The sequence below is a fragment of the Takifugu flavidus genome, chromosome 15 (genome assembly GCF_003711565.1).
Source record: "Takifugu flavidus isolate HTHZ2018 chromosome 15, ASM371156v2, whole genome shotgun sequence".
Classification (NCBI taxonomy): Eukaryota; Metazoa; Chordata; class Actinopteri; order Tetraodontiformes; family Tetraodontidae; genus Takifugu; species Takifugu flavidus.
The window spans coordinates 4,527,546-4,551,641 of record NC_079534.1 but is presented as its reverse complement, the minus strand read 5'-3'; the positions used below and the strand labels follow the sequence as shown (position 1 = coordinate 4,551,641).

General features: G+C 49.7%; 2 protein-coding genes and 2 non-coding genes across 6 annotated transcripts; 1 reads left to right on the top strand and 3 right to left on the bottom strand.

Annotated features, from left to right (window-relative positions):
• Positions 1–164: 164 nt before the first annotated feature.
• On the top strand, positions 165–15,183 carry LOC130539436 (ATP-dependent 6-phosphofructokinase, platelet type-like). Of its 2 annotated transcripts, none has more exons than XM_057057770.1 (22): positions 165–387; positions 2,667–2,740; positions 4,042–4,119; positions 4,270–4,459; positions 4,539–4,704; positions 4,782–4,826; positions 4,957–5,065; positions 5,602–5,697; positions 5,976–6,068; positions 6,172–6,297; positions 6,648–6,712; positions 6,784–6,853; positions 8,018–8,164; positions 8,280–8,350; positions 8,424–8,511; positions 9,476–9,628; positions 11,776–11,940; positions 12,368–12,429; positions 12,689–12,800; positions 12,869–12,968; positions 13,037–13,142; positions 13,970–15,183. In XM_057057770.1, exons 1-22 carry the CDS (start codon positions 279–281, stop codon positions 14,118–14,120), a joined length of 2,376 nt encoding a protein of 791 aa, XP_056913750.1. In that variant the 5' UTR covers positions 165–278; the 3' UTR covers positions 14,121–15,183. The 2 variants fall into 2 exon arrangements, with proteins under 2 accessions (XP_056913750.1, XP_056913749.1); XM_057057769.1 differs by lacking the exon at positions 9,476–9,628 and adding an exon at positions 10,848–11,000 and having other exon boundaries at positions 166–387.
• On the bottom strand, positions 3,287–3,378 carry trnar-ucu (transfer RNA arginine (anticodon UCU)). Its single transcript is given in 2 exon segments — positions 3,287–3,322; positions 3,342–3,378. It is a non-coding gene; the product is annotated as a tRNA-Arg (tRNA).
• On the bottom strand, positions 5,196–5,287 carry trnar-ucu (transfer RNA arginine (anticodon UCU)). The gene is given in 2 exon segments: positions 5,196–5,231; positions 5,251–5,287. It is a non-coding gene; the product is annotated as a tRNA-Arg (tRNA).
• On the bottom strand, positions 13,850–21,693 carry pitrm1 (pitrilysin metallopeptidase 1). Of its 2 annotated transcripts, XM_057057767.1 has the most exons (28): positions 21,427–21,693; positions 21,030–21,135; positions 20,809–20,915; positions 20,591–20,742; positions 20,370–20,484; positions 20,195–20,291; positions 19,942–20,102; positions 19,723–19,849; positions 19,395–19,483; positions 19,192–19,320; positions 18,991–19,104; positions 18,702–18,798; positions 18,473–18,607; positions 18,074–18,212; positions 17,832–17,948; positions 17,625–17,754; positions 17,424–17,544; positions 17,254–17,330; positions 17,019–17,184; positions 16,843–16,943; positions 16,648–16,768; positions 16,518–16,568; positions 16,318–16,430; positions 16,111–16,233; positions 15,840–15,985; positions 15,618–15,720; positions 15,301–15,406; positions 13,850–14,166 (listed from the first exon to the last, which is right to left on the bottom strand). In XM_057057767.1, exons 1-27 carry the CDS (start codon positions 21,474–21,476, stop codon positions 15,313–15,315), a joined length of 3,081 nt encoding a protein of 1,026 aa, XP_056913747.1. In that variant the 5' UTR covers positions 21,477–21,693; the 3' UTR covers positions 13,850–14,166; positions 15,301–15,312. The 2 variants fall into 2 exon arrangements, with proteins under 2 accessions (XP_056913747.1, XP_056913748.1); XM_057057768.1 differs by lacking the exon at positions 16,518–16,568.
• Positions 21,694–24,096: the final 2,403 nt, after the last annotated feature.

The window sequence follows — 24,096 nt, the reverse complement described above, 5'->3', positions numbered from 1 at the left end:
CGGGCCTGAGCACATTTTAGGAGCTTGTGGAGAAAACACGGCATGAAACGACAGTTATTTTGAAAAACCTCGGAAAGAGAAGCAGTTTTCTCTTTTTTGGGGGGTGTCACGGCATCTTTCTGCGTGCAGGATCTTCGAGGGGGCGTGTCCGTAGTGGTGAGGGCGGTAACCACTGCGGCCCGGCTACAGTATCTTCCTGCTGTCACCTCCCGACTCTCACTCTTCCCCTTAATCCGTTTACTTTCATTTTCGGCAGGTGACAGCGCACAGGCTCGGGCATGGCTGGAGCAGGGCTACTAACGCGACAGGATTCCAGGAAATTCTTCGAGAATCTCTCCGGCGCTGGTAAATCTATCGCGGTTCTGACCAGCGGAGGAGATGCCCAAGGTAACGATGCTCGCCCCGAGTTCCATCATCGGACAGAATCGTGCTCATTAGCTGAATTCCAAAATCCTGTCATTAAATGTCCAAACATACATCTTTCAACCCATTATGGGGATTTTCTACCAGATTATTAATTTCACATTAACTGAGGGGATTTCAGGGATGTGCCATTCACCAGATTCAGTCTACGTTATGTAGTTTCCTTCCTGATAGAAATTCCTTCCCTTTGGTTCAGAATTCCGACATTTCCAGCTGTTGATGGTTGTTTGATCAAAACGTGGCTGAATCTACGTGACTGAATCAACGTGAATGAATCTACGTGACTGAATTTTCCAGGAAACGCGACAGCGTGTCCGATAATAGACGAAGCACTTAGCTTGTCTGTGAAGACTTATCACCGTACTGATGCATTCATGACCTGTAGAACTTTTTTCCGCCTCTTCGTTTAAAATGCATTTAAAAGACTTACATTGGCGATGGAATGATAAAATAACAGGTGATTATTATCAGTGGATATTTCACATCGCCGGTTTCTCTTGGAGGGAAACGGGGGTTTTGTCTCGAACCTGGCATTCAACCTAAAATTGGCATTCGTAGACCTGCGTCGCCTACACGTGTGCATGTAATCCTGTGCGCGTCCATGACATGCTGCTCAAATTAACTAGATTTCTCTAGTTTTTTCTTTAATCAGTCAGAACAAATAATGAAAGTGCGTCTTTTCAACTCTTTATTAGTCTCTATTTTACTTTGCGTGATTGAGGGTTTTTATATTTTCCTTCTCCCTGATCGGACTTGCTGTACAATTTAGCTATTAACGCTTAAAACATGTATTTTTTCGTCTTTTAATTAATTCTGGTGAAACATTACTCCAAACAAAAACTCATCTTGAATCACGGAAAATTAGTCAGAAGAGGATCAGTGTAACGTTAGACGAACCCAAACAATCTATTTCCCGTTAATACTTTCAAAATAAAGGGTCTCGGCCGCTGTCTGCGCGTGATGCTTTTATTCCGAAAGGCCTGCCGCCCTCGTTTCCGGTATGCTTGCGTGTCTCTTGCCGCATCCTGCCAGCAAAGGCAGCGCTAAGCCTACGTGATGATCAACGGGTATGCAGCGATGCCGCAGAAGAGGAAATGATGTGAAAATGATGTGAACACGGGCAACAACCTCAAAAGTCTCCTTCACCCTCTTTTTTCTATAGGCTGTGGTTGGAGTTGAGCGGTAAACAATCCTCCTGCGGGCCTGCAGCGTCCCACATGTTAAAGGGGTCCCTCACTGACAGGATGGGGGGGGGGGAAATTAAACTTTCTGGATGAATGTAAAGTTGAAAAGTAGCAGTTCTTCAGCCGAACTGTGACTTTTTTTACTGTAAGATTTATGATCTGTTCGCATCGCAAACGGATTGTTCAAGTCAAACCATATTTGGTACAATAATATTAAAATAATGGTAATAATAATAATAATGGAGAATCCCCCTCAGCCAATCAGCACCATCCTGGTCTCTTAGCAACAGTAGCTCCTCCCATCAGCCCCCATTGGTGCTCAGCAGTGACCGAAAGCACGAATCTGCCCAGACTCTCTTCTTACGGAACCTGGTGCGAAGGTGTTCACGGCCAGGAACCTCGTTCAATCGATTAGAGAAAACCAACCATCCCGTTCTTCTGCTCAGGCGGGTTTCTGAGGTTCAGGGGGGTGGGGAGGGGGGTGCCAGCGGGGTTCAGTCATGCAGAGCAGGGGCAGTAACTGGGGCAGCTTGTGAAAAGCATGTTTATTAGAAAGGTATGTGGCAGAGAGGGTCCGGCTGCTTCCTGCTGCATCGCCGCGTTTGTGTCACACGATCAGCATCCGATCCACGACTGGATTTGGCTGATTCTAGTCGGGCACATTCAGTTGTCACGGCAGCTCAACATAAACCCTCATTAAAGTTTTAGCAGGGCTCCCAGTACCGAAACCAGACATCTCTAAGCCCGGCGGACCTCCAGTGTTTCCTTTTATAATCAATCAATAACATTGCCTCAGATTTACCCTCTTCCTACTTTCACTAAAAGCTCCATCAGACCGCGGAGGCTGTTTTGGCTCACTCGACCCGCCTCTCTCTCTTTTGGGCCTATGGTTCTGTTTGGAAGCTGTGAGTCTGCTGCTGGGGGGGCTGTGGGCCACAGGGCGACATGTCAGAGGACATACGTGCATCTGATACATTAAAATCTTCTTTCAGAGTTTCTCCGTTTCCCGTCTTTCTGATTTGGACGACCGGTCATGTGACGTGATGTAACTGTCTGCAGGTATGAACGGGGCGGTCCGGGCTGTGGTCCGGATGGGCATCTACGTGGGGGCGAAGGTCTACTTCATCCACGAGGTGAGACGGGACTCAGCAGACATTGTTTCTTCTCCCAATGGATCCTCCTCTTTATAACTGTGTCATCACAGCATGGCAGTAAATGTCAAAATGTAAACAGAGGACCGAGCCATCGTTAAGGAACTTCATTAGAACAGTACAACAACACAGATTTTATGTCAGAGAGTAAAAATAAGAGCAGAAATTCTTTGATTCTGCTGTTTCCTGGTCTGTTTTGGACATCTGAGGATAGTTTAACTGTGACGTGAGCGATGGCAGAGAGAGACGAGCTGGTCTCAGTGAGGATGTAATTGAATAAGAGGGCACAGGCTCAGCCTCGTTCTTCTCAAATGACCACCGAGACGTGATCAGAGATTTTATGGACAGTGTGGCTTTGATCTCTTTGATAAGTAAGAACTAAATATTCTTTATTTAGGAGCGCTACTCTTTAATACTTTTTACCCTTCAGATGCAATATATTTTTTAAATGAATCAATTAATTAAATTTACTGATGCAAAATGGCCGATAGTAAAAAAGAAATGAAACTGTTGCGGAATAAAAAGGAGCGACTCTGGTGGGACTCGAACCCACAACCTTTGAATCACCTCTCAAGTGCTTGACTAGAAGTCCAATGCGCTATCCATTGCGCCACAGAGCCCGTTACGTCATACGTACATGAGACTAGGTATAAATAGCCACCTGTTTTCAACAGAACGTCGTGAAGGTTTGATAATACCAGGGTACTTTAAAAAGTGATTTGGTCAAACGTAGGAGACACGACGAGTTAAATATGAAGCTTTGTGTGGTACTAAAAGAGTACGAGAGTAGAGATTTACTAATTGATTTAATGTTGTAAAACTGGTGTTGGTGAGGTAGTAGAGGCTTATACTGACAAACTAATCCGTTTTTTAAAGTTTGTAGAACGTGCTGAGACTGAGTTATGATGATTTCTTAAGCGATTCTTCAGTCTTCTACGCTCTGGATCACGTGCTTCTGATCCCACCGAGCCTCCTGATTGGTCAATTCTTTGTTACTGGTCGGTGCTGATTGGCTACATTCCTCAATTCTTGGTAATTTTTAGATTTAATAGGGAAGGTGATGGCTGTCATCACCAAAAATTACCGAGAATTTACGGATGATAGGGGGCGCCATAGAGCCGGTTACGCCATGTATTCGTGAAAGAATACAAGTTTTATCCTTTATAAACTGGGAGGTTAACTGGATCCACGGATATTTGGAAAGATGTTGCTTTATGTAGATATCGAGTGTATGTTTGCTTGTACCTGGACGCAGCCACCACAGTTTAGTTGCTTCCTCTCAGGGCTACCAGGGGATGGTTGATGGTGGGAACAACATCAAAGAGGCCACGTGGGAGAGTGTCTCCAGCATGCTGCAAGTGGTGAGTTTAATGGTCAACAACACAACACAGGAAAATGAACAATCTCGAAACTTGAACACAAACCTGAAGCCTGAACTCATGGAAACCATATAAATTAAATTAAATGCAGAAATGCATTTAGAAAATGTCAATGTTCTGTGGTTTCCTCAGGGTGGCACAGTCATCGGCAGTGCCCGCTGTAAAGAGTTTCGTAGCCGCGAGGGCCGTCTGAAAGCGGCACACAACCTGGTCAAGCGCAGCATCAACAACCTGTGTGTGATTGGTGGAGACGGCAGCCTGACCGGCGCCAACCTGTTCCGCGAGGAGTGGAGCGGCCTGTTGGATGAGCTCCTCAAGAAAGGCAGGTTTTTAGATAGATTAGAACAGATAGATAGAGACACGTTTGAATAGATTCCACCCCATCTAACGTTGACTTTCAGGTCTGATCGATGAGGAAGAAGCTCAGAGGAACTCAGAGCTCCACATTGTTGGCATGGTCGGATCCATCGACAACGACTTCTGCGGCACCGACATGACCATTGGCACCGACTCTGCGCTGCACCGGATCATTGAGGTGGTGGACGCCATCATGACCACAGCTCAGAGGTGAGGAGACAAAATAAAGTCCACTGTTGGAACATACAGTCGCTTCCATCTCTACTGTTCATTTTCCTCCTTTGTAGCCACCAGAGGACCTTTGTGCTGGAGGTGATGGGCAGACATTGCGGGTAGGCATTTCCTGTTTTAGTGTTCTTGGTGTGCTGCTGTGCTTCGGTTGTCCAAGCAACTTGGATGAACACGTTCTTAATAGAAAATATCTTAGGTCAACACTAATGGAGACTATGTGGTCATTTGCAGATACCTGGCTCTCGTCAGTGCCCTGGCCTGTGGGGCAGACTGGGTCTTTATCCCAGAAATGCCTCCTAACGATGGCTGGCAGGACAGCATGTGCCAGAAACTGTCGGGGGTAAATGTTTGTTAAAACATCCGTATCAGACCAAATCTTCAAGCTAAGCTAGTTGCATGTATTGAGAAGCTCTCTCTTGATTCTGACATTTGAATCACTTTTAAACCAATCTGACCCTCGATGCAAAAGCCGACTCTGGTGGGACTCGAACCCACAACCTTTGAATCACCTCTCAAGTGCTTGACTAGAAGTCCAATGCGCTATCCATTGCGCCACAGAGCCTGCGTGTCCATGTTTCTCAGCTTTTTCCATCGTCCCATAATGACTCCTTTGACCTCTATGTCTGTGCAAACGTCCCATGATGACTCGTGTTTGTGTCCTACTGCTGAGTGGCCACCGGGGGCAGTAGTGTTTTGGTAGTTTCCCAAAAATGGGAGGAGAGGAAGAGTTTTTAGGAGTTCAGGATGTGTTTGATGGGAGCTGAGAAATGATTTCACTCTGTGGGTCACAGTAAAAGGGTGTGATTAGACCTGCTGAGTTCTCTCCTCACTACTAGCTAAAGGTCCCATCACGGTCCTGCTTCTGTATCTTTTCAGAACCGTGCAGATAAGAAAAGGCTGAACATTATTATTGTGGCTGAGGGGGCCATCGACTGCCACAACAAGGCCATCACCCCTGACTACATCAAGGATGTAAGTAAGCAGACTGAGGTCGTCTGTCCTTCGGAATGGATTCGGATTTCCCATTTTCACCAGTGTCATTAGCATTTTCTGGTAAATCTTTCTGACGCTAATGTGACAGGAAATGTTTGCATGGCTGTTTGGTCCTTAACCTCTCCATGTATCCCTCATTTAAGCAACCAAAAAGGAAAACAGCTTCAGCGTTGTTGTGATGAGATACATTTAGAACGATTGGTTGTGCTCAGTTGCTATGTTTAGCGCGCTATCTTCCCTCTTCGCTCCCTCTCCAGCTGGTCGTGAGCCGTCTGGGATTCGACACCAGGGTCACCATCTTGGGCCACGTGCAGAGAGGCGGCACTCCGTCGGCCTTTGACAGGATCCTGGTAAATGTCTTCATTACTTCTCAGCCTTTTGAAAAATAACGCTGAAATGACCCCCCCCTCCCTTTTGTCCATCATCACGCAACACCTGTTCTCCATCTTGCAGGCCAGCCGCATGGGCGTGGAGGCGGTGCTGGCGCTGCTGGAGGCCTCGGCGACCACCCCGGCCTGCGTCGTGTCTCTGGTCGGGAACCAGGCTGTGAGGCTGCCTCTCATGGAGTGCGTTCAGATGGTAAGAGTGTGGTCAACTGTGGTAAACAAGCGACCTTTGAAGGGCGGCGTCCGACCGGCGGAGCCTAAACGGCTGCGAGCGACCCCGCGGTGTTTCCAAAATAAGCAGGAATATTTACAGTGGGAGACGTTTCTGTAGGTCTGAAGTCACAAATGTGTCATGTATGTTTACATGACACCGTGGTGCCTTCAATGAGCCCCGGACACCAGAGTTTTCCTATCCAGTTCACGTGGCGTCCTGATTTTCCTCATGATGCCAAAAGGCTTTAATCTTGCTGCACCTCAACACACCAGCAGGGGGAAATTAAAGGCAAGGTGCATTTTGAAGGGAACTCTTGGTTGTGTCATCAGACCCAGGAGGTGCAGAAGGCCATGGATGAGAAGAAGTTTGAGGAGGCGGTGCGGCTGCGCGGCAGGTACTTAAACGCTGCTTCGGTTTTGCTTTGATCTTTGGTTGACGCTAAAGGTTTTTCCCTCATTTCTGCAGGAGTTTTGAAAACAACCTGATCACCTACAGACTCCTGTCCTTCCGGAAAACCGACTCTGAGCTTCCAAGCGTAAGTCCCCATCAGGCATCCATCCGAACGCCCCCCCCACACCAGAGCGTTGATGGTTCCTCGTGTGTGTCTCCAGCAGCAGCACTGAGGTTTGAGGTTTTCACGGTACCATCAGGTACTTCCTGCTCGGGTGCCTCGTGAGATGCTAGCGCTTCGTTTTTTTCTGTCTGTCCTGGGGGGGAGGATGAGGATGGGCGACGAAGAGCAGCTGATGTGTGTGCTGAGTCACGAGGCTGAAGGTCACAGAGCAGACGGCCTCTCTCACACATTTGACATTAGCGTGCCGACCTTGCGTAACCAGGCACAGGTGTAAATATTGCATGTTTCAGTTAGTCATAGAATTCATTAATACATATTAGGCAGCACAGAACATGATTGTTTCCATGGTAACCCTACGGCAACAGCATCATGCTCTGTCCTCCTTGTTTAAAGTGCAGGAGACCTTCGGGGTCTCTGTCAGATGGTCTGTGCTGCCACCTCAAACTGGACAGGCCTCAGGCAAGACACGTCCCAGTGAGGACCCACGTACTGGACCAGCCGGACCAACTCGGCTAATGTTTCGTTCTGACCGCTGGAGGGTCGGATCGTCACCTTTTCTCCACATTGGAGTTGGGCCGAACATGGATAAATCCCAGTCTGGGAAGTTTTAGCCATTCTTCACTCCGAGTCAGTCGGTTCTGATTCTGAGCTCCACATTTCTGGGCTTGTTTATCGTCCCTGAGGAGCTTTAAGCCGGCAGGTGGAAAAGAACAAGAGCCCGATTCAGATTTCTCCGTCGTCAGTCTCGCGTCTGTCCACTTTGACCTTTGACCCCCTCCACGCGTCTTCATGCTGTTGTCTCACCTGTGGCCTCACACATCCTGAAGAGCTTCAGGCTGAGCGTCGTCATTGCTTCTGTTCCAACGAAGCCTCTGTGGCTGCACGTCCCGGGCCTGGCCCGACTTGCTCAGCAGCATGAAGCTTCTTGCACGTGAGAAAAACGCTGCTTTTCTGATCGGAGCGTTCGGACTCGGACGTTGATACGAGGCCGCGGAGGCAAACCCGGTGACTCGTTTCACCTCTGCAATCATGTGTTTGTCCTAATTAGCTGGAGACGTTGCTAATGAGCCCCGCGGCGCCGGTGGAGCGGCGCTTTGACTTCCTGTTGATCTTTGCCGCCCACAGAGCTCCTTTAACGTCGCCGTGTTGAACGTGGGCGCCCCGGCCGCTGGCATGAACGCCGCCGTGCGTTCAGCTGTGAGGGTGGGGATCGCAGAGGGCCACAGAATGTTTGCTGTCAACGATGGATTCGAGGGACTGTCCAAAGGACAGGTACGTGTCCAGAGGACAGGTTCGTGTCCTCCAGATGGAGGAACCAGGGTTCCTGCTGGACTCCTCGGGGCGTCACCATTAAGGGCTCTAATGAATAAATGTTGTTTTAAACCAGATTAAGGAGATCAAGTGGGGAGATGTTGGTGGCTGGACTGGACAAGGTGGATCTCTGCTGGGCACCAAACGGTGGGTGGTGTCATCTGAGAAGACTGAGAGGAAATTAGGCGCTGTTTAATTGTTCTGAACGTTTCCTGCGCAGAACTCTTCCAGCCAAACATCTGGAGGAGATCGCCAACCAGTTCAGGATCCACAACATCAACGCGCTGCTTGTTATCGGCGGATTCGAGGTTTGCCAGATTATTGATTCTTTACATTTGAACTTTATCAGCATATTTGATCCAATGATAAATGACAATCATATTTTAGTGATTTTTAAAGCCTGTTTTTTGGCTGTTGTTTTTAACCTTATGATAAACCGTATAGAATCACTTGTTATAGGTAATCGCTCCTTTTCTATATGTTATTTATATTGAACTGAACAAGCTGCAGAGTCAAACATCAGAATGATTAAAAACTAAAACAAAAAATGCAAAATTCCAAATAAAGGCACCATTTTCTGAATCTGAACCTATCAGCAGAACAGCGTGATAACAACGATGAACGCTAACGATTGTAGACACGCGCAGTAACCTAGGAAATATGATGATGATGATGGATGTGACCGTGTGTCCTGACTCTTCCAGCTTGGTCTGAACATGACTTCTCTCTGTCTCTGTGTGTGGAGCTGCGACCTCCTGTTCTGTCCTTCACCGTCCATCGTGATTGGTCTGGCTCTCTCCTTGGCTTCTCACCCCCCCCCTGACCCCCCCTGCAGACCGCTGTGTCCCGCCCTCCAGTGTCTCCCCTAGCCGCTCTTCCACACTCGCTTTAGGATGTTGACTTCAGGCTTGACGCCAAGTTCGCTTTGTTTGGATTTCCCATTAACTCGATGCGCCGCACACAGGAAAGGGAGGAGTCTTTCCTCTTAGCAGCAGTATATCTTTAATGTTCCCCCCCTCCTAACCAGGATCCATTCCTTTAGTTTGTCCTGGAGGCTCAGACGTCAGATCACAGCCCTTTCAGCTTCTTCCGATGCGCCCGCTAACCTCGCTGGTAAAATGCCGCCGCTTCAGTTGTTGTTGCTCCCCCAGGCTCCTCCCCCCCGTGACTGTTCCCTGGTCAGCGTGAGGCCTGTTCATGTTCCTCCCACACCTCATCACCTCTGTCTGTTACTGTCACCGACCTCTGAGAAACGTGCTCTCGCCGCTGCAGGCCTACATGGGATTACTGGAACTCTCGTCTGCGCGGGACAAATATGACGAGTTCTGCGTGCCCATGGTCATGGTCCCCGCCACCGTGTCCAACAATGTCCCCGGGTCAGACCTCAGCATTGGCTCAGACACGGCTCTGAATGCCATTACTGATGTAAGTGCAGCTGCAGAGTGTGTGTGACCACACACCCGCACACGGGGGGAGGGGGGGGGGGGGTCTCCGCTGATCCACAGCTCGTTTCTACACAATCAGAAGGTTCCTGTAAAACGTCCAGTGGGAGTTTCACGTCCATCATCTGCTTTCACATAAACAGACGAGGTCACCGTGTCATCGTGGCGTCAACAGGCGCTGATGCAGGTTCAGGCAAAATAAGCAGAATTTCTGGCTTCAATGACCTCAAAATCTCCCCCGTTAGACTTCGTCAGTGTCTTAATTAGGGCAGGTTCCCTTCCAAACATGTGGATTTACAGCAAATGAATCCTTGATAAAGTTAAGCTTCCCAAATGTATATATTTTTAAATAGAATTTTCTTTTTGAGTGTCCTCACAGCATTTAAGGAGTGGAAGGTTCGAGCTTTATGCCCCACACCAGCTTTAAATGTCAATATTTTCATGCTGATTTGTCCTGTGATTTGTCCTAATAAGCCAAGTGAGGAAGGTAAAACTAGGATTTGAGGACCCCCCCCCCCCCTTCCCGGTTCCCTTCTGTTTGTTGTTGGAGGCGAGCTGGAGAGCGAAGCTCCCAGGTAAGTGCCGGGCATGCAGTGATGTGCTGTGGCATGTGGCGCCGCCACGCTCCGGGCAGAGCGGCACGGGCGTCCCGCCTGAACGTGTTCTGCCTTTCAGCGTTGATGTTTCGGGAGCGTCCGTCTGCATGGCGTGCGAAGTCTCCTGCCCCTGAACGCGGCTTTAGCCTCACTCCCGCTGCTGTCTTGAGGTCAGGTCCTCGTCCCGTCTCCGACTGCATGAAAGAAACAAACTCCGCTCAAGTTCTTGTCCATAAAAGGAGGCTTCGCTCGCGGCCTCTGGAGTCCCCACCCGGGCCGCTATCTCCGGTCAGCCGGGCGTAACCGCCCACATCAACACGTCAGCATGAGAAGCCAAACCCTCCGCCCCCCTGGAGAGAGCCGACCAGCAGCACGCACGCACGTGTCACACATGACTGTGCTTTAATAGAGTCACAGATCATTTGGACTGAAGAAAAAACAAACAAAAAAAAACCCCAAAACAGACCACATAAGATCTGTCGGTTGCTATGGTAACGAAGGCACCGCCTCTATCCTGGACCAGCCTGTAGTCTCCCACACAAGAGCAGAAAGCTGTGTTGTGCGCCCCCTAGCGGTGTATTAACGTGTTGCGGCCACCACCATCAGGCCTTTGAGTCGCTGCTGCAGCTGATCGAGGCCCGGGCCCACCACGAGGAGCTCTGCATCCCGATGTGCATGCTGCCTGCAACCATAAGTAACAATGTGCCGGGTACTGACCTCAGTCTGGGAGCCGACACGGCCCTCAACGCCATCGTGGAGGTAAGGCAGGAAAAACATTATCGTCTCTCTTCGCCGAGGAGGCAATCGAGTTTCAAGATCCCAAAAAAATCAAATCGGATCGTTTTACTTCATGTTTTGACTCATTTTGGCCTCTTGAATCATCAGTTGAAAGGACTCAAGAACTGTGAGTACACAGGTGCACGAGAGGCCTCGATGTGCATGCACGTGAAGCGGAGCGTTGCGTTCTGTGTAGTTTCACTTGTGTAGTTTCATCACAACTCCAGTTGGATGATGTGGTGAGAGCAAATATCTGTTATAGCAGCCAAGAAATGTTTTAAAATAAGGATGCTAAATGTGGGATCTTCAGATTTACCATAATCCAGTAATAATCCAGTCATCCACCTTTATCAAATACTCAACGTCAGGTTAATTAATTAATTAAACGCTCGGCTCTGCTTCGACCATTTTGGTCGTCTGGTGACACGTCTTTATCTCAGTGAAGCCAAGGTTTGTAGCCATGGTAACGTGTTCCCGCCCATACATCCCAGATCAATGGGAACCAGAACTCACTGAATACATTAAACTAAGTTAATATCATAACAGGTTAGAATTTTTATGAAACTGCACTTTATTTGAAGCGTTTGATCCCATTAAGGGGGAGGAGCTTAACTACTGTATGGCGGCGCATGTTTTGGCTTCACTCCTGAGGAGGTCCTGAGGAGGCCCTGAGGGGGTCCTGAGGAGGCCCCGAGGGGGGTCCTGAGGAGGTCCTCTCTCCAGAGTGCTCCTGTATTTACTCAACACTCTCATTCAGACATGTGACCGCATCAAACAGTCGGCCAGCGGCACCAAGAGGAGGGTCTTCATCATCGAGACCATGGGGGGCTACTGCGGTTACCTGGCCACTGTAGGGGGTCTGGCTGCGGGGGCGGACACCGTCTACATCCATGAGGAGCCGTTTGACATCCGAGACCTTCAGGTCAGAGAATCACTTGTCAACCACTTCATATCCTGGGGATTACCTGAACCATGTGATCAGTGCCAGGGGCCCACAGGTGATCCAGGTTCTGATTAATGATCCATGAACTGGATCAGTGACAGATCCAACACAGTTCAGGATCGAGACAAGTCTTATTGAATACGGTGGCGCGGTTACACATTTTTTAAAAAGAGTTTTAAAAGGGAGAGAATATAGTAAATATTTAATTTGTCTCCCTGACAACGCAGAAACAGGTTTAAAAAGTCTCATTTAATCTCGTTTAAAGAGATGAGACGAGACTTTATCGTCTCATGTGAGACGCTGAATGGCGCCATCTGGTGGCTGAAACGTGTCCCTGCACCCGTCCAGCAGATAAACTGGTGAGCGTTACTGGTTTCATCACATCACTTCTGGTTTGTTTTCTCAGGCCAACGTGGAGCATCTGACTGAGAAGATGAAGACCAGCATACAGAGAGGATTAGTGCTCAGGTGAGACACACACAGCCCATCTCTATCTATTCCTGATAGCATGCTAAATTAGCCTCACCTGAAATATAACCTTCACGCAGGTGCATCGCTCTTCTTCAAAGAGGCTCTTCTCAGTTGCCATCAGCTGTCCTTCTATGTCCACATTTGTCAAAAGCACCATGGGTTTAGGACATAAATCATGATTAAATGTAATTTGTCCCCAGGTGAAAGACTCAGGTAGAGCCAGATGGTTTGACCTTTAGAGCCGTTTGTGTTTCAGGAACGAGAACTGCAACAAGAACTTCACCACTGACTTCATCTACCAGCTGTACAGCGAGGAGGGCCGAGGCGTCTTTGACTGCAGGAAGAACATCCTGGGCCACATGCAGCAGGTCGGAGACGTGCGCGCACGCCACGGATATTCTCAAACGTGCCTTTTAAACGCCGGTTCTCCTCGCAGGGAGGAGCGCCGTCACCGTTCGACAGGAACTTCAGCACCAAGATTGCTGCCAAAGCCATCCAGTGGATCTCGCAGAAACTGACCGACTGCTACAAAGGCGGTAAGAGGAGTCGCCGTCTGCTGGGCCGCGCCGCCGGGCCTCCTCACTGACGCCGGCTTTGTGTGCAGGACGAGTGTTCGCCAACTCGGACGACTCGGCGTGCCTGCTGGGGATGCGCCGCCGAGCTCTGGTGTTCCAGCCCGTGTCGCAGCTCCGGGGCGAAACGGACTTTGTGTAGGAAATGAAAACACACGCCAAGCAAACACTGTTTTAACTGGAGCTGTCAGGAGTTGTGTTATTAAGAGAGTTTCTCCCATAATTATGAGAGTAGCTGATGAGTTTGTGTGAGACACTGGTAGCTCAGACAGTTAGGCACTGGGCTGGTGAGCAGAAGGTTCCTGGTTCAAGACCAGCACTGGGACATCTTGACTCCCATCTTCACACTCAGTATTTCAGATGCTTCATCTTGTCTTTAGCAAAAATGTGTAGATCTAAATTAAAACTCAATTTGCAACACTCTTCCTGCATTAGTGGCTTTTTAAGCCATCTTCCTAAGCATCTTCCAGCTTAAAAAGCGACAGCTGGACCTTCTGGGATGATGGGGGTCATGCTGGGGTCCACCTGTTGTGACACACAGTTGATGCTTCCCAGTTGTGACACACACAGATCCCGGCTGGACCTTCAATCACCTAAAGGGGGGGAACCTGCAGAGCCTCCAGGGTGACTTCATCACACTCTGAGCAGTGAGAGACGCTGGTCATGCTGGGGTGTCCCAAGGTGCTCTGTCCTGTCCTTCTGTCAGTGCTGGGTCTTGAACCAGGAGCCTTCTGTCTGAGCTAGTGCCAGCCCACCCACCTCCTGGTTCAATGGTCATCATTGCAGCCATATAGCGATAGTGCTGTTGAGGGTGGGCGGAGCTTAAAAAACCACCAATGCAGGAAGAGTGTTGCAAATAGTTTTAATTTAGAGCTACACGTACACATTTTTGCTAGCAACAAGACAAAGCATCTGAAATACTGAGTGTGAAATAACGGTCTTCAACTTCCTGTTTTCCTCCTCAGTCACAGGGTCCCCAGGGACCAGTGGTGGCTGAAGCTCCGCCCCGTGATGAAAATCCTGGCCAAGTACAAGACGAGCTACGACGTGTCCGACGCCGGTCAGCTGGAACACGTGGCGCACGTGCGACCCAAAGACAGCAAGGCCACCATCTGAAGAGGAGCTCCCCCCCCCCCCGACAGCGCCAGTGTCCCCGAACCAGCTGCAGATCATTAGATGTTACAGATTAGTCAGAAAAGAATCTTTATTTTAGGAAATGACAGAAGAAACTTGCCAGAATGTTGTTGCACAGAAGCAGAGCTGAGGTTGTGTTCTCGCTCCCATGATATTATTAGTAATATAAGAGTATTTAAAGTGAAAGTGTAGCTTATTTAAATATTTAGGGGATTGTAGCACAGCGAGCCGACGGTGGCTGATAGATTTAAGCACTTTGAACCACAGTAACGCTGCTGAGTGTTTATGGCAGAAGCTTCACGCCTCGGTTGTCGAGTCGCTCTGGTTGTGTGTCCTGCTCTGTGTCGTAACCTTGTCTCTGCCGCTGTGATCCATCCTGGGCTTTCGTACGTGGTGGCTTTCCACTACTTCCTGTGTGGGGCCGGTGCGGAGGACGGCTACAAGTTGTGTGCAACATTAACTTTGTGTGCAACATTAACTTTGTGTGCAACATTAACTTTGTGCGACGGCAGCGTGACGTGTTGTGGAGCCAAAAAAAAAAAGCTTTTACTGTGTAAACTGATTTCACCAACATCTGCTCAATTTTCAGAGATTTGGTTTCGCCTGAAACAAAAATTAAAGGGAAAAATGACGAGATTATGGGTACGCGGTTAGCCGATTCCTCTCTCCTTATGCTAAGCTAGTCACTGGTTAGTTGGCCCATGAACAATCAATGGAAGTGTGACAGACATAAGGATGCAGTTTTTGAGGTTGCACAGTTTAAAGGGCTGCGCAGCGACTCCGGCTTTCGTTCCGTTGCCTTCATGAGCTGCGTTAAAATCGCATCTCTGAGAAAATAAGTGTCGTTGTCAGTATTGTTAAGCTGTTGTTACTGTGCCATCATTGCTTGGAACAAAGTGCTGCATGTTCGTGGTGTTGATGATCTGGAGGATCTGCTAATAACCGAGGGGAGAAGACGTCCAATTATCCTGAATCTATACCGAGTCTCTGGCGTTCAGGGTTCAACATGCTGGAAAATGATATTAAATCTAACCTGAATCATGAATTTGTCTCTTGGTGGTTTGTAAACCTCTGAAATGTACTTCAGGAAACAAACTGGAGTAAAATTCGACCCGGACTAGATTTTCCATGATGTCGAGGCGTCTTTTTAATCCAAAAATACCTTCAAATTGGATTATTTGATAATCCAGGACGGATCTTTCTGAATGTCTTCGTTCTCTGGGCCCAGGACGGCGACGCCACACGTCTGCTGGCCGACACCCAGGTACCTGCAGACAGGAGAGCAGACGTCAGAGGGACAGGCGCGGCCCCGGGACAGGGACAGGCACGTCCCCGGGACAGGGACAGGCGCGACCCCGGGACAGGGACAGGCACGTCCCCGGGACAGGGACAGGCGCGACCCCGGGACAGGGACAGGCGCGTCCCCGGGACAGGCGCGTCCCCGGGACAGGCGCGTCCCCGGGACAGAACACATTGTACCTTTCTGCTGCCTCCACCAGGTTTCTGTGATTAACGGCGAAGAGTTTTTCTCTGTGTTGCTGCTTCATCTGGTCCGTGACTCCACTCAGGAAACGACTCATTCCTGCAACAAACACACACAACAACGGGGGGGGGGGGGGGGGGGGGGTTTACCACCTTCAACCAAAGATCCCCGTCCTTTTAAAACGAGCAATCGTCTGGCTTTAACCACACAAACGTCACCTTTGTCTGCGGGGGCCACAGGCGAGTCGACAGACGAGAAGACGGACAGTTTGGCCTCGTCCACATCCTGCTGGGTGAACTGTCCCGACTTGGCCCAGTCCACACTTTCACCAAACACTTTTAGGGTCTGCACCGAGTTTGGGTCCCTGTCAGAGGGAAATCAACCTTTCTCACTGGTATTTTTAATGGGACGATTCCTTTTTTTAAACTCTGCCAACTTAAAAGTCTTAAATGGGGTAAAACTGTGTGTGCGCCAGGAGGTCCAACCCACCTGTACGAGTAAAAGGAGAACAGCCCTCCGCCAACCATGGCCCCGCCCCCATAGGCTCCGCCCTTCTCCCGGATCGCACAATGCAGGAACTTTGCAGTCATCATTCTCGCCAACACACACAAACTGTTGGGATAAAGAGCCGTCGAGTTCAACAGGGGATCACGTGTATGTGGATCAGGTGGATCAGGTGGATCAGGGCCCGGTTACCTGGCGTAGTCCTGGTGGGAGAACGGTACTGCGCGGATGCACTTGCTAGTGAAGTTGACGGGAAAAGGCATCTGAAAGAAGGTTTTCATCTGACAGGGGTGGAAGTTCAGCTCCTGAGAGGCGACGGAGGAAGGGAAGGGCTGGTTAGTCGGAGTTCTGAGATGATCTCAGGACAAATGAAAAGAATGAAGCAGACTGACAGAGATGAGTTTCCTGGTTGGTCCAGACTCATTTAGAGGGTCGAGCGGTTTCTACAAGGAAGGAACATTAAAAAGAAGAAGACATGAAGCAGAGAAACAACAACGCCACTTGACTGACAGCTTGTTCTACCTCATTTATGTTACTTCTGATGGTTTTATGCTGCTTCCTGTTTTTAGAAACGGCCTCCAGGAAATTCTCCAGCTGCGCCGCTGCGTCACCCATCCTCTCCGGGGTCGCGTTGACGGCACACCTGAAACAGACGAGCGCGTCCGGTAAAAGACGCACGCGACACTGACGCAGGCGCGTTCACGGCTCTGGGCCGACCTCATGTTCTCGGGGTTGAAGAGGTGCTTTTTGATCCTGGGCAGAATCCGGATCACCTGGGTCAGGTCGGACATCTCTGCGATTCTCTTCGTGAACTTCACCTGGTTCAGTGAGGAGCAACGTCAAACACCAACGTATTCTGGCAGACGGCGAGCCACGAGGAGCCCAGCACCCACCTGCTCAATCCCCCCAAAGACCTCCTGCAGGTCTCCTGCCGGGGTCAGGTGGCGGCCTGCGCGGGTCATGGCGTACACGTGACCGGAGTAGGAGATGCCGTTGGCCAACTCCTGCGCGGCCATCATCACCAGCACTCGGAGCCGCTCCTCATCTTCGAGGCGGGGGCTAGGAGACAGGAGGTGAGACGTGAGACGGCGAGCTCTGAGCGTCTCCTGCTGGCGTCTGAGGACACACCTGTTGAAAATGTCGCTCCACAGCTGGAACATGTGAGGGAGGTTCCTCTCCAGGGAGGAGGAGGACAGGAGGATGCCCTGAAGGTGACAACACGTAGATTAATGAACATTTAACGTCCCGGAGGAGATCAGCAACACACACACACACACACACACACACACACGGCTGACCTGCTCGAACATGTCCAGCTGGGTGGAGTCAGGGATGACCTGGGTGGACACAGACATGCCTCCTGTCCTCAGCTCCATCTGCTGGGCCTGCTGCCTGTAGTCCAGAGCCCCACAGCCCATCCTGGCCACAAACACAAGCGGGATGTTCTACGTGGGGGGGGGGCGATCAGCCGCAGCCGTAGCATGTTCAGCGGTACTCACTTGGTAATGACGCTGCAGAAGAGCGGGACGTAGAGCCTGAGGTCCTCCGGCAGCGTGTTCAGGCTGCACATGGCTCTGAAGTACACCAGGCCGTTGGTGGGCTGCTCACAGTACTGGACGGGAACTCCTGCTGCAGGACAGGAGACAGAACATCTGCTCAACGCCTTTAACCAGGACACGTCACAGACCGCAGCGGCGCCGTCCTACCAGCAGAGCCCATCTGGACCGGCGTGATGGGGATCGTGGGGGTGATGTCGGATACTTGAAGTGCAGGTAAACAGGAAGCGTCCTGAGTTTGGCTCTGAGCAGCCAGCAGCTCCAGACCTTTGCAAGAGAAGCAACATCAGCTGTTGGCAGAGGGTCAAACTCTTCAAATCCACGACGAGCTGCTCTCTTTGGAGCCTTAAACATTAAAAAAGTCAAACTCAAGCCCGTGAGGTTTTTGCTACCTTTCTCGTAGATCTCCTTCCTGTCGGCGTCTGTCAGAGCCTGGACCTTTCCGCCAAGTTTCTCCTCTTCAGCCTTCACCTGCTTCTCCATGTAGGCCTCATCTGGCTTCATGGAGAGGGTCAATCTGTGAGTGTTCTCCTGGAGGGTGGAAGGTTGGAGGAGGCAGAGACAGGCCCAAATTAGGTGATGAGCAGTGTCAACAGGTCTATCGCTGCCCTTTGAACCCAAACACTTAACAAGAAGTCAGATAAATGGATCTTGGTGTCGTCGCTACTCCATTAACACTATTCCTGCCATGTGAGGAGCCAACAGCCTTTAAACAAACAAATAACTCAAATCTGGGGACGGTGACACCCTGCACTGATGGATCTGACCTCTGCCCTGACCGGTTCACTCACCTTAAAGTAGTGCCTGACTTTATCCTGCAGGAAAGCAGGGTTTTCTTTCAAAGCCCGTCTGAACTCCAAAACACTGGTGTTGATCTGCAGCAGCTCCACCGGGTCGCCGTCGTGGTTCCACGACGACGCGATGTACTAGAACATACAGGGAGCCCTCACACATGCTGCCACTCCGGGCTCCGTACACAGAAGCAGCCTGATGACGCGAGCAAAGATCAGATAAACTCACCGAGGCCAAAGACAGACCAAAGTTTGTGGACTGGTGTTTCATCTGAAGTTCTATCTTGTGGAGCAGAGCCTCGATTTGTTCCTCCTCAAATCCATTCCTGTGACAACAAATAGAGAGGGGCTGATTCCTGTTCAGCCGATCTACGTCTGGCGTTTGTAGCCGCCACGTCATCCACAGAATTAGCTGTTTTTTCTGACCTAAACCATGGAATAAATATTTGGAGCACAGCGACAGTGGGTCTCTTATTTAAGGGCTAAGAAAGGTCAGCATGAGGAGCGTTGGAGCGTACTCTATGATGTCATCGATAGTTTGGCTGATCAGGTGTTTCACCCTCTCGGTGTCCTCCTCTGCGATGCCCTGCAGTCCGATGCTGAAGGAGGCCTCTTTGGTGCTGCCGTCATACCTGGAAAAACACGTTTCAAAACAGTAGAATTCCCATAAGTGACGAACTAAATGATGGCCCCGACAGGTGTGATAGGCGTGCACACACCCCACCACAGAAGAGAAGTCCGTTCCGATCTTGGGCTCGATGAGAGCTTTGTAAAAAGGCGAGTTTGGTCCCGAGATCATCAGAGACGACAGCAGGCTGAGAGTGAAGCCTTCAAACGTGTCAGTGATGCTGCACAGAGAAACCAGGTGTTACCAAACCACCGAGCACGCCAGGTCCACCCAGAGGAGACGGCGGCGCCTTACTCTCCCAGCAGGTAGCTCACACACAGCGTGTTCTGCTTGGTCGGGTCCGGAGCCAGAGGGTCGGGGCTGCAGGTCACATGGTCCTCTCTCTGAGGAGAGGAAGGGAAGAGGAGGCACGAGGAGGCGTTTCCCTTAACTACAGACGAGTAATTACACGTGCTCCTAACTACAGCACACCTGGATGTGACGACTTATTCAGAAAGTGGATCAAAGATATTCAAGGATTTCACAGGAAGGTTCTTTAAGTTGGTCACAGCTGGAACATCTGTACCCAGTCAATACTGTAATGGTGTTGGGACACATCCTGACTGAGATGAGATGAACTTACAGGGCAGCTCCAGCGCGGCTGAGCAGGGACCTCCGTCTTTGGGTCGATGCATTCAAACCTGGACAGAGCTTCCTCCTCAATCTGCTTCAGATGTTGTTCCAGAGGTAAATCACCATAGGTGAAGAATCTAGGGAACACGTTCAGGACCCACTCAGCGTGTCCCCTTTTTAAAGATTGTGTGTTTGACCCTAACGCGCGTGTGTGTGTGTGTGTGTCTACCTGGCGTTGCTAGGGTGATAATGTGTGGCGTGAAACTGTCTCAGCTCCTCCCAGGTCAGGTCAGGGATGGCCAGAGGCTCCCCCCCCGACACCACGGAGTAGGTATGGTCCGGATACAGTTTGTTCTGGAGGTGCTGGGCATAAACTCGCTCGTTGTCCGACTGCAAAAATCAATTCAGAGGAATAAAATCAGAACTCGATTTGTGATACCGACAGGGAAAGAGTGCCGCTTCAGAACGGCGCGGTGACTTACGAAAGCTCCCTTCATCTCATTAAACACCACCCCTTTAAAGATGAGGGGGGTGTCGGCATCAGAGGGGTTTTCATTTTCCAGCCGCCAGCCTTCCTGCCTGAACAGACCAAAATCCAAAATAAACCCAAAGGCAGCGTCACGGAACCCTTCAGGCCACATCGGACCCATTTCCCACCTGAAATCCTGCTCTCGTAAACACGGGAAGAAAACTGCGTCCAGATAAACCGACAGAAGGTTCTGGAAGTCCTTCCCGTTTTGTGTTGAGAAGGGGTACATGGTGTAATCGCTGGCTGCTCAGACACACAAAACACACATCAGCCCAGTCCCGTTTCTAAACACTGAATCTTTAACCTTTATTTTCGGGACGGTTTAAATGAGAAGGTTCTCGCTCCGTACCTGTGAAGGCATTCATGAACGTGGACAGGGACCTGTTAAGCATCTTGAAAAACGGGTCCCTGCAGGGATAACGTGCGGACCCACACAGCACCGTGTGCTCCAGGATGTGTGGGACGCCTGTACTGTCCATGGGAGTCGTTCGGAACTGGACACTGGAGCATATGAGGCAGAGATTAGTCAAAGGGACAAACCAGAGGGTTGATGGCAGCCGCGTCTACCTGAAGAGGTTGTTGGAGTCATCTCTGGCTGCATGGAGGTACTGAGCTCCAGTTTTATCGTGCCTTAACTTCACAGCAGTCAGAAACAGATCAGGGACAGCTACGACCTGGAGATAAGACAACAGAGACCAACGTTCCAAACAGCGGACCCGAGTTCTTCTCTCAGGTTCACATAAAACACCAGGATTCCTCCAGAATCGGAAGTGCTGCGGCGTTCCCACCTCCTTCACCGTGAAACCGTGGATCTTCTCTCCGGGATGGTACTGAAGAGCCCTCTCCTTTGCTGAAGTGCCTTTCAGCCTCCAAGTGTGCTGGCGGCCATTTAATCTAGACAGAAATAAGATTTTGATTCAACTAGTGAGAGAGGGTTTTATTTTAAATCAAACACACATTTAGACACTCAGGCCTGGGAGGCAATGGGAATGTTTACTAGCAGTACCATGCATCACATCCTGCAGGACTATTATTCAAAATATGATGTTCAAACGTGTTCTTATGGCAACACACAGTCAGCTACAACCAGCTAATAAAGCTAAACTATGTTGGCTAGCTGGAGGCTAACATGAGCCATGATTAGGTGAAAACAAGCAAGATAACTCGGCTGTCAGCGAACTTTACCCAAGGCGCCGAAGTTTCTGGAGAGCCGTGGTCGTCGTCTGCCGAAACATTGTTCTGACGCGTCGCTACGTCCTTCGAATACGTCTAAAACACCGGTACAAAAGCTAAACATGTCATTCACATTCGGTCAAGGCGCCGCATTGTTCAGCTCTCGCATCCCCGGTTCAGCGTCCTTCCACGCCGTCCGCGAGGCTGTTGTCGTGCACGTGAATAATATCGCACATGCGCAGAGGGGAGATTTACCAAACATATCAAGGGCAAATTAACCCATCCATCCACAATGTAGATCTGCACAATCTCGCTGAGCAAAAGCCACGCCCACACCGGAAATACGACCTTGCTACATCCCTATGTCTGATTGGTCCTTGCGCGTATAAGAGTCTTTATTATTGGTCATACGTCAAATCAGCGCGTTGACTAAAACAATAATACGATTATAACATTTCTGGGACTGTATTTAAGATCAGTCACCCTTGCTAAGAAAAATGCTCAAAATTGAAGGCTGGCATCACTTTAATGTGTCATGATTGTTTGATCTTTTCTTTGTGGCCTTTGGCATCCTCCCTATTTTGTGTTTTTATGCCTTATTAACGTCAGTTTCACCCAATTTGTTCCCTGCACTTCTTTTTACATCAAAATATTCAAAGGTTACATAAAGTTTACGAAAGAGATCATTATTGTTGTAATTCAGTCTTACTTCCAGCAGAGGCCGCCACACAGCCATGATTAGTGAGCGTCTCAGACGATTTTGACATAATCTTTTTGTTCTGCGGACCGAAACTGGGAGAAAAGCAGAGAAATACAGACGTCCCAAATGTGTGTTATATTTTATTACAGAATTACTGTCTTTCATCTGGAGATCTCTATTCTACAGCTCACATTGTTTAGCATTTTATGATTATCGTTATCTGTCGATAGTGGGTTTAAACTTTTGATATGACACTTTCATTTTACCTTTTTACAACCCATGCAAGACAAAATGTTGTAATTGCATTGTTTGCTTTAAACCTAATCTGCCACTACATTACATCTAGGAACTCCGGTGGGACAAAATGAACTGCTGCATGCTTCATTATTATACTCACAAGCCCAGCCCGTAGTGATTAAAGACAGATTGATTTAGAAAAACAGTGCGTAAAAGAAATGTCAGGTGAAAGGATATGACGCCTGCATATTATCAGACTCAGAGGGGCTCAGTTATGCAGCCTCCTCCTAAATTATTAACCAGGCTTTAATATTGTGGAAAAACATGGCTTTAATTTAGTTTGAACACAGTAACGCTGCACTGGGCCGCCTGGATCAGGATGGATGGATGTTCACTGTGCTTTATGTTAGTCTGTCTCCACACTCGGATGAACAACAACTGTGGTGATAATTCAGAGTTCACTATAACTGCATCATGCAGTTCAGTTTCCAACCCCCGATTCCACAATTCTAGAAATATTGTTTCAATATTAAACTGCTCTGCCAGCTGAGTGTACAAGCAGAAACCCAAGCACCAATTATGCGGAAATAAAAGATGTTTTTCCCTCACAAAGCATCAAATATTCAAACTTCCTCAGCCAAGGAAATGAGGAAACTTCGCATCTAAATAGGCAGCAAAGCATCATAAATGTGAAAAAAACATATTACTTTTTAAACAAGCATGAGAGCAACACAGTAAATAAACCGGGGCAATATCACAGAGGTTATTAAGATAAATAGAGACTATAAACCTCGAGCAGCGCTGATGGGACCAGCAGCAGCAGCAGCAGCAACAGCAGCAGAGCAGAGCAGCAGCAGCAGAGCAGCAGCAGCAGCAGCAGCAGCAGCAGCATTAGCAGCATTAGCAGCAGCATTAGCAGCAGCAGCAGCAGCATTAGCAGCATTAGCAGCATTAGCAGCATTAGCAGCAGCAGCAGCAGCAGCAGCAGCAGCAGCAGCAGCAGAGCAGCAGCAACAGCAGCAGCAGCAGCAGCAACAGCAGCAGCAGCATTAGCAGCATTAGCAGCATTAGCAGCAGCAGCAGCAGCAGCAGCAGCAACAGCAGCAGAGCAGCAGCAACAGCAGCAGCAGCAGCAGCAGCAGCAGAGCAACAGCAGCAGCAACAGCAGCAGCAGCAGCAGCAGCAGCAGCAGCACAGCAGCAGAGCAGCAGCAGCAGAGCAGCAGCAGCAGCAGCAGCAGCAGCAGCATTAGCAGCATTAGCAGCAGCATTAGCAGCAGCAGCAGCAGCATTAGCAGCATTAGCAGCATTAGCAGCATTAGCAGCAGCAGCAGCAGCAGCAGCAGCAGCAGCAGCAGCAGAGCAGCAGCAACAGCAGCAGCAGCAGCAGCAACAGCAGCAGCAGCATTAGCAGCATTAGCAGCATTAGCAGCAGCAGCAGCAGCAGCAGCAACAGCAGCAGCAGCAGCAGCAACAGCAGCAGCAGCAGCAGCAGCAGCAGAGCAACAGCAGCAGCAACAGCAGCAGCAGCAGCAGCAGCAACAGCAGCAGAGCAGCAGCAGCAGCAGCAACAGCAGCAGCAGCAGCAGCAGCAGCAGCAGCAGCAGCAGCAACAGCAGCAGCAGAGCAACAGCAGCAGCAACAGCAGCAGCAGCAGCAGCAGAGCAGCAGCAGCAGGGTCACCTCGGGTGTCCTCCCTGATGTGTGGAACAGCTTCCAGCAGCAGCAGAAGACCTTGATGACAAG

Excerpts from the sequence above, each read along its gene's own strand:
- LOC130539436 (XM_057057770.1), top strand. The coding sequence starts at position 279 with ATGGCTGGAGCAGGGCTACTAACGCGACAGGATTCCAGGAAATTCTTC. Across the intron at positions 4,705-4,781 it reads ATCATGACCACAGCTCAGAG|CCACCAGAGGACCTTTGTGC; the intron begins GTGAGGAGACAA and ends CCTCCTTTGTAG. Across the intron at positions 12,430-12,688 it reads CAGAGAGGATTAGTGCTCAG|GAACGAGAACTGCAACAAGA; the intron begins GTGAGACACACA and ends TTTGTGTTTCAG.
- pitrm1 (XM_057057767.1), bottom strand. The coding sequence starts at position 21,476 with ATGTTTCGGCAGACGACGACCACGGCTCTCCAGAAACTTCGGCGCCTT. Across the intron at positions 16,769-16,842 it reads TTCAACCCCGAGAACATGAG|GTGTGCCGTCAACGCGACCC; the intron begins GTCGGCCCAGAG and ends CGTCTGTTTCAG. Across the intron at positions 16,234-16,317 it reads TCCCACCAGGACTACGCCAG|TTTGTGTGTGTTGGCGAGAA; the intron begins GTAACCGGGCCC and ends TTATCCCAACAG.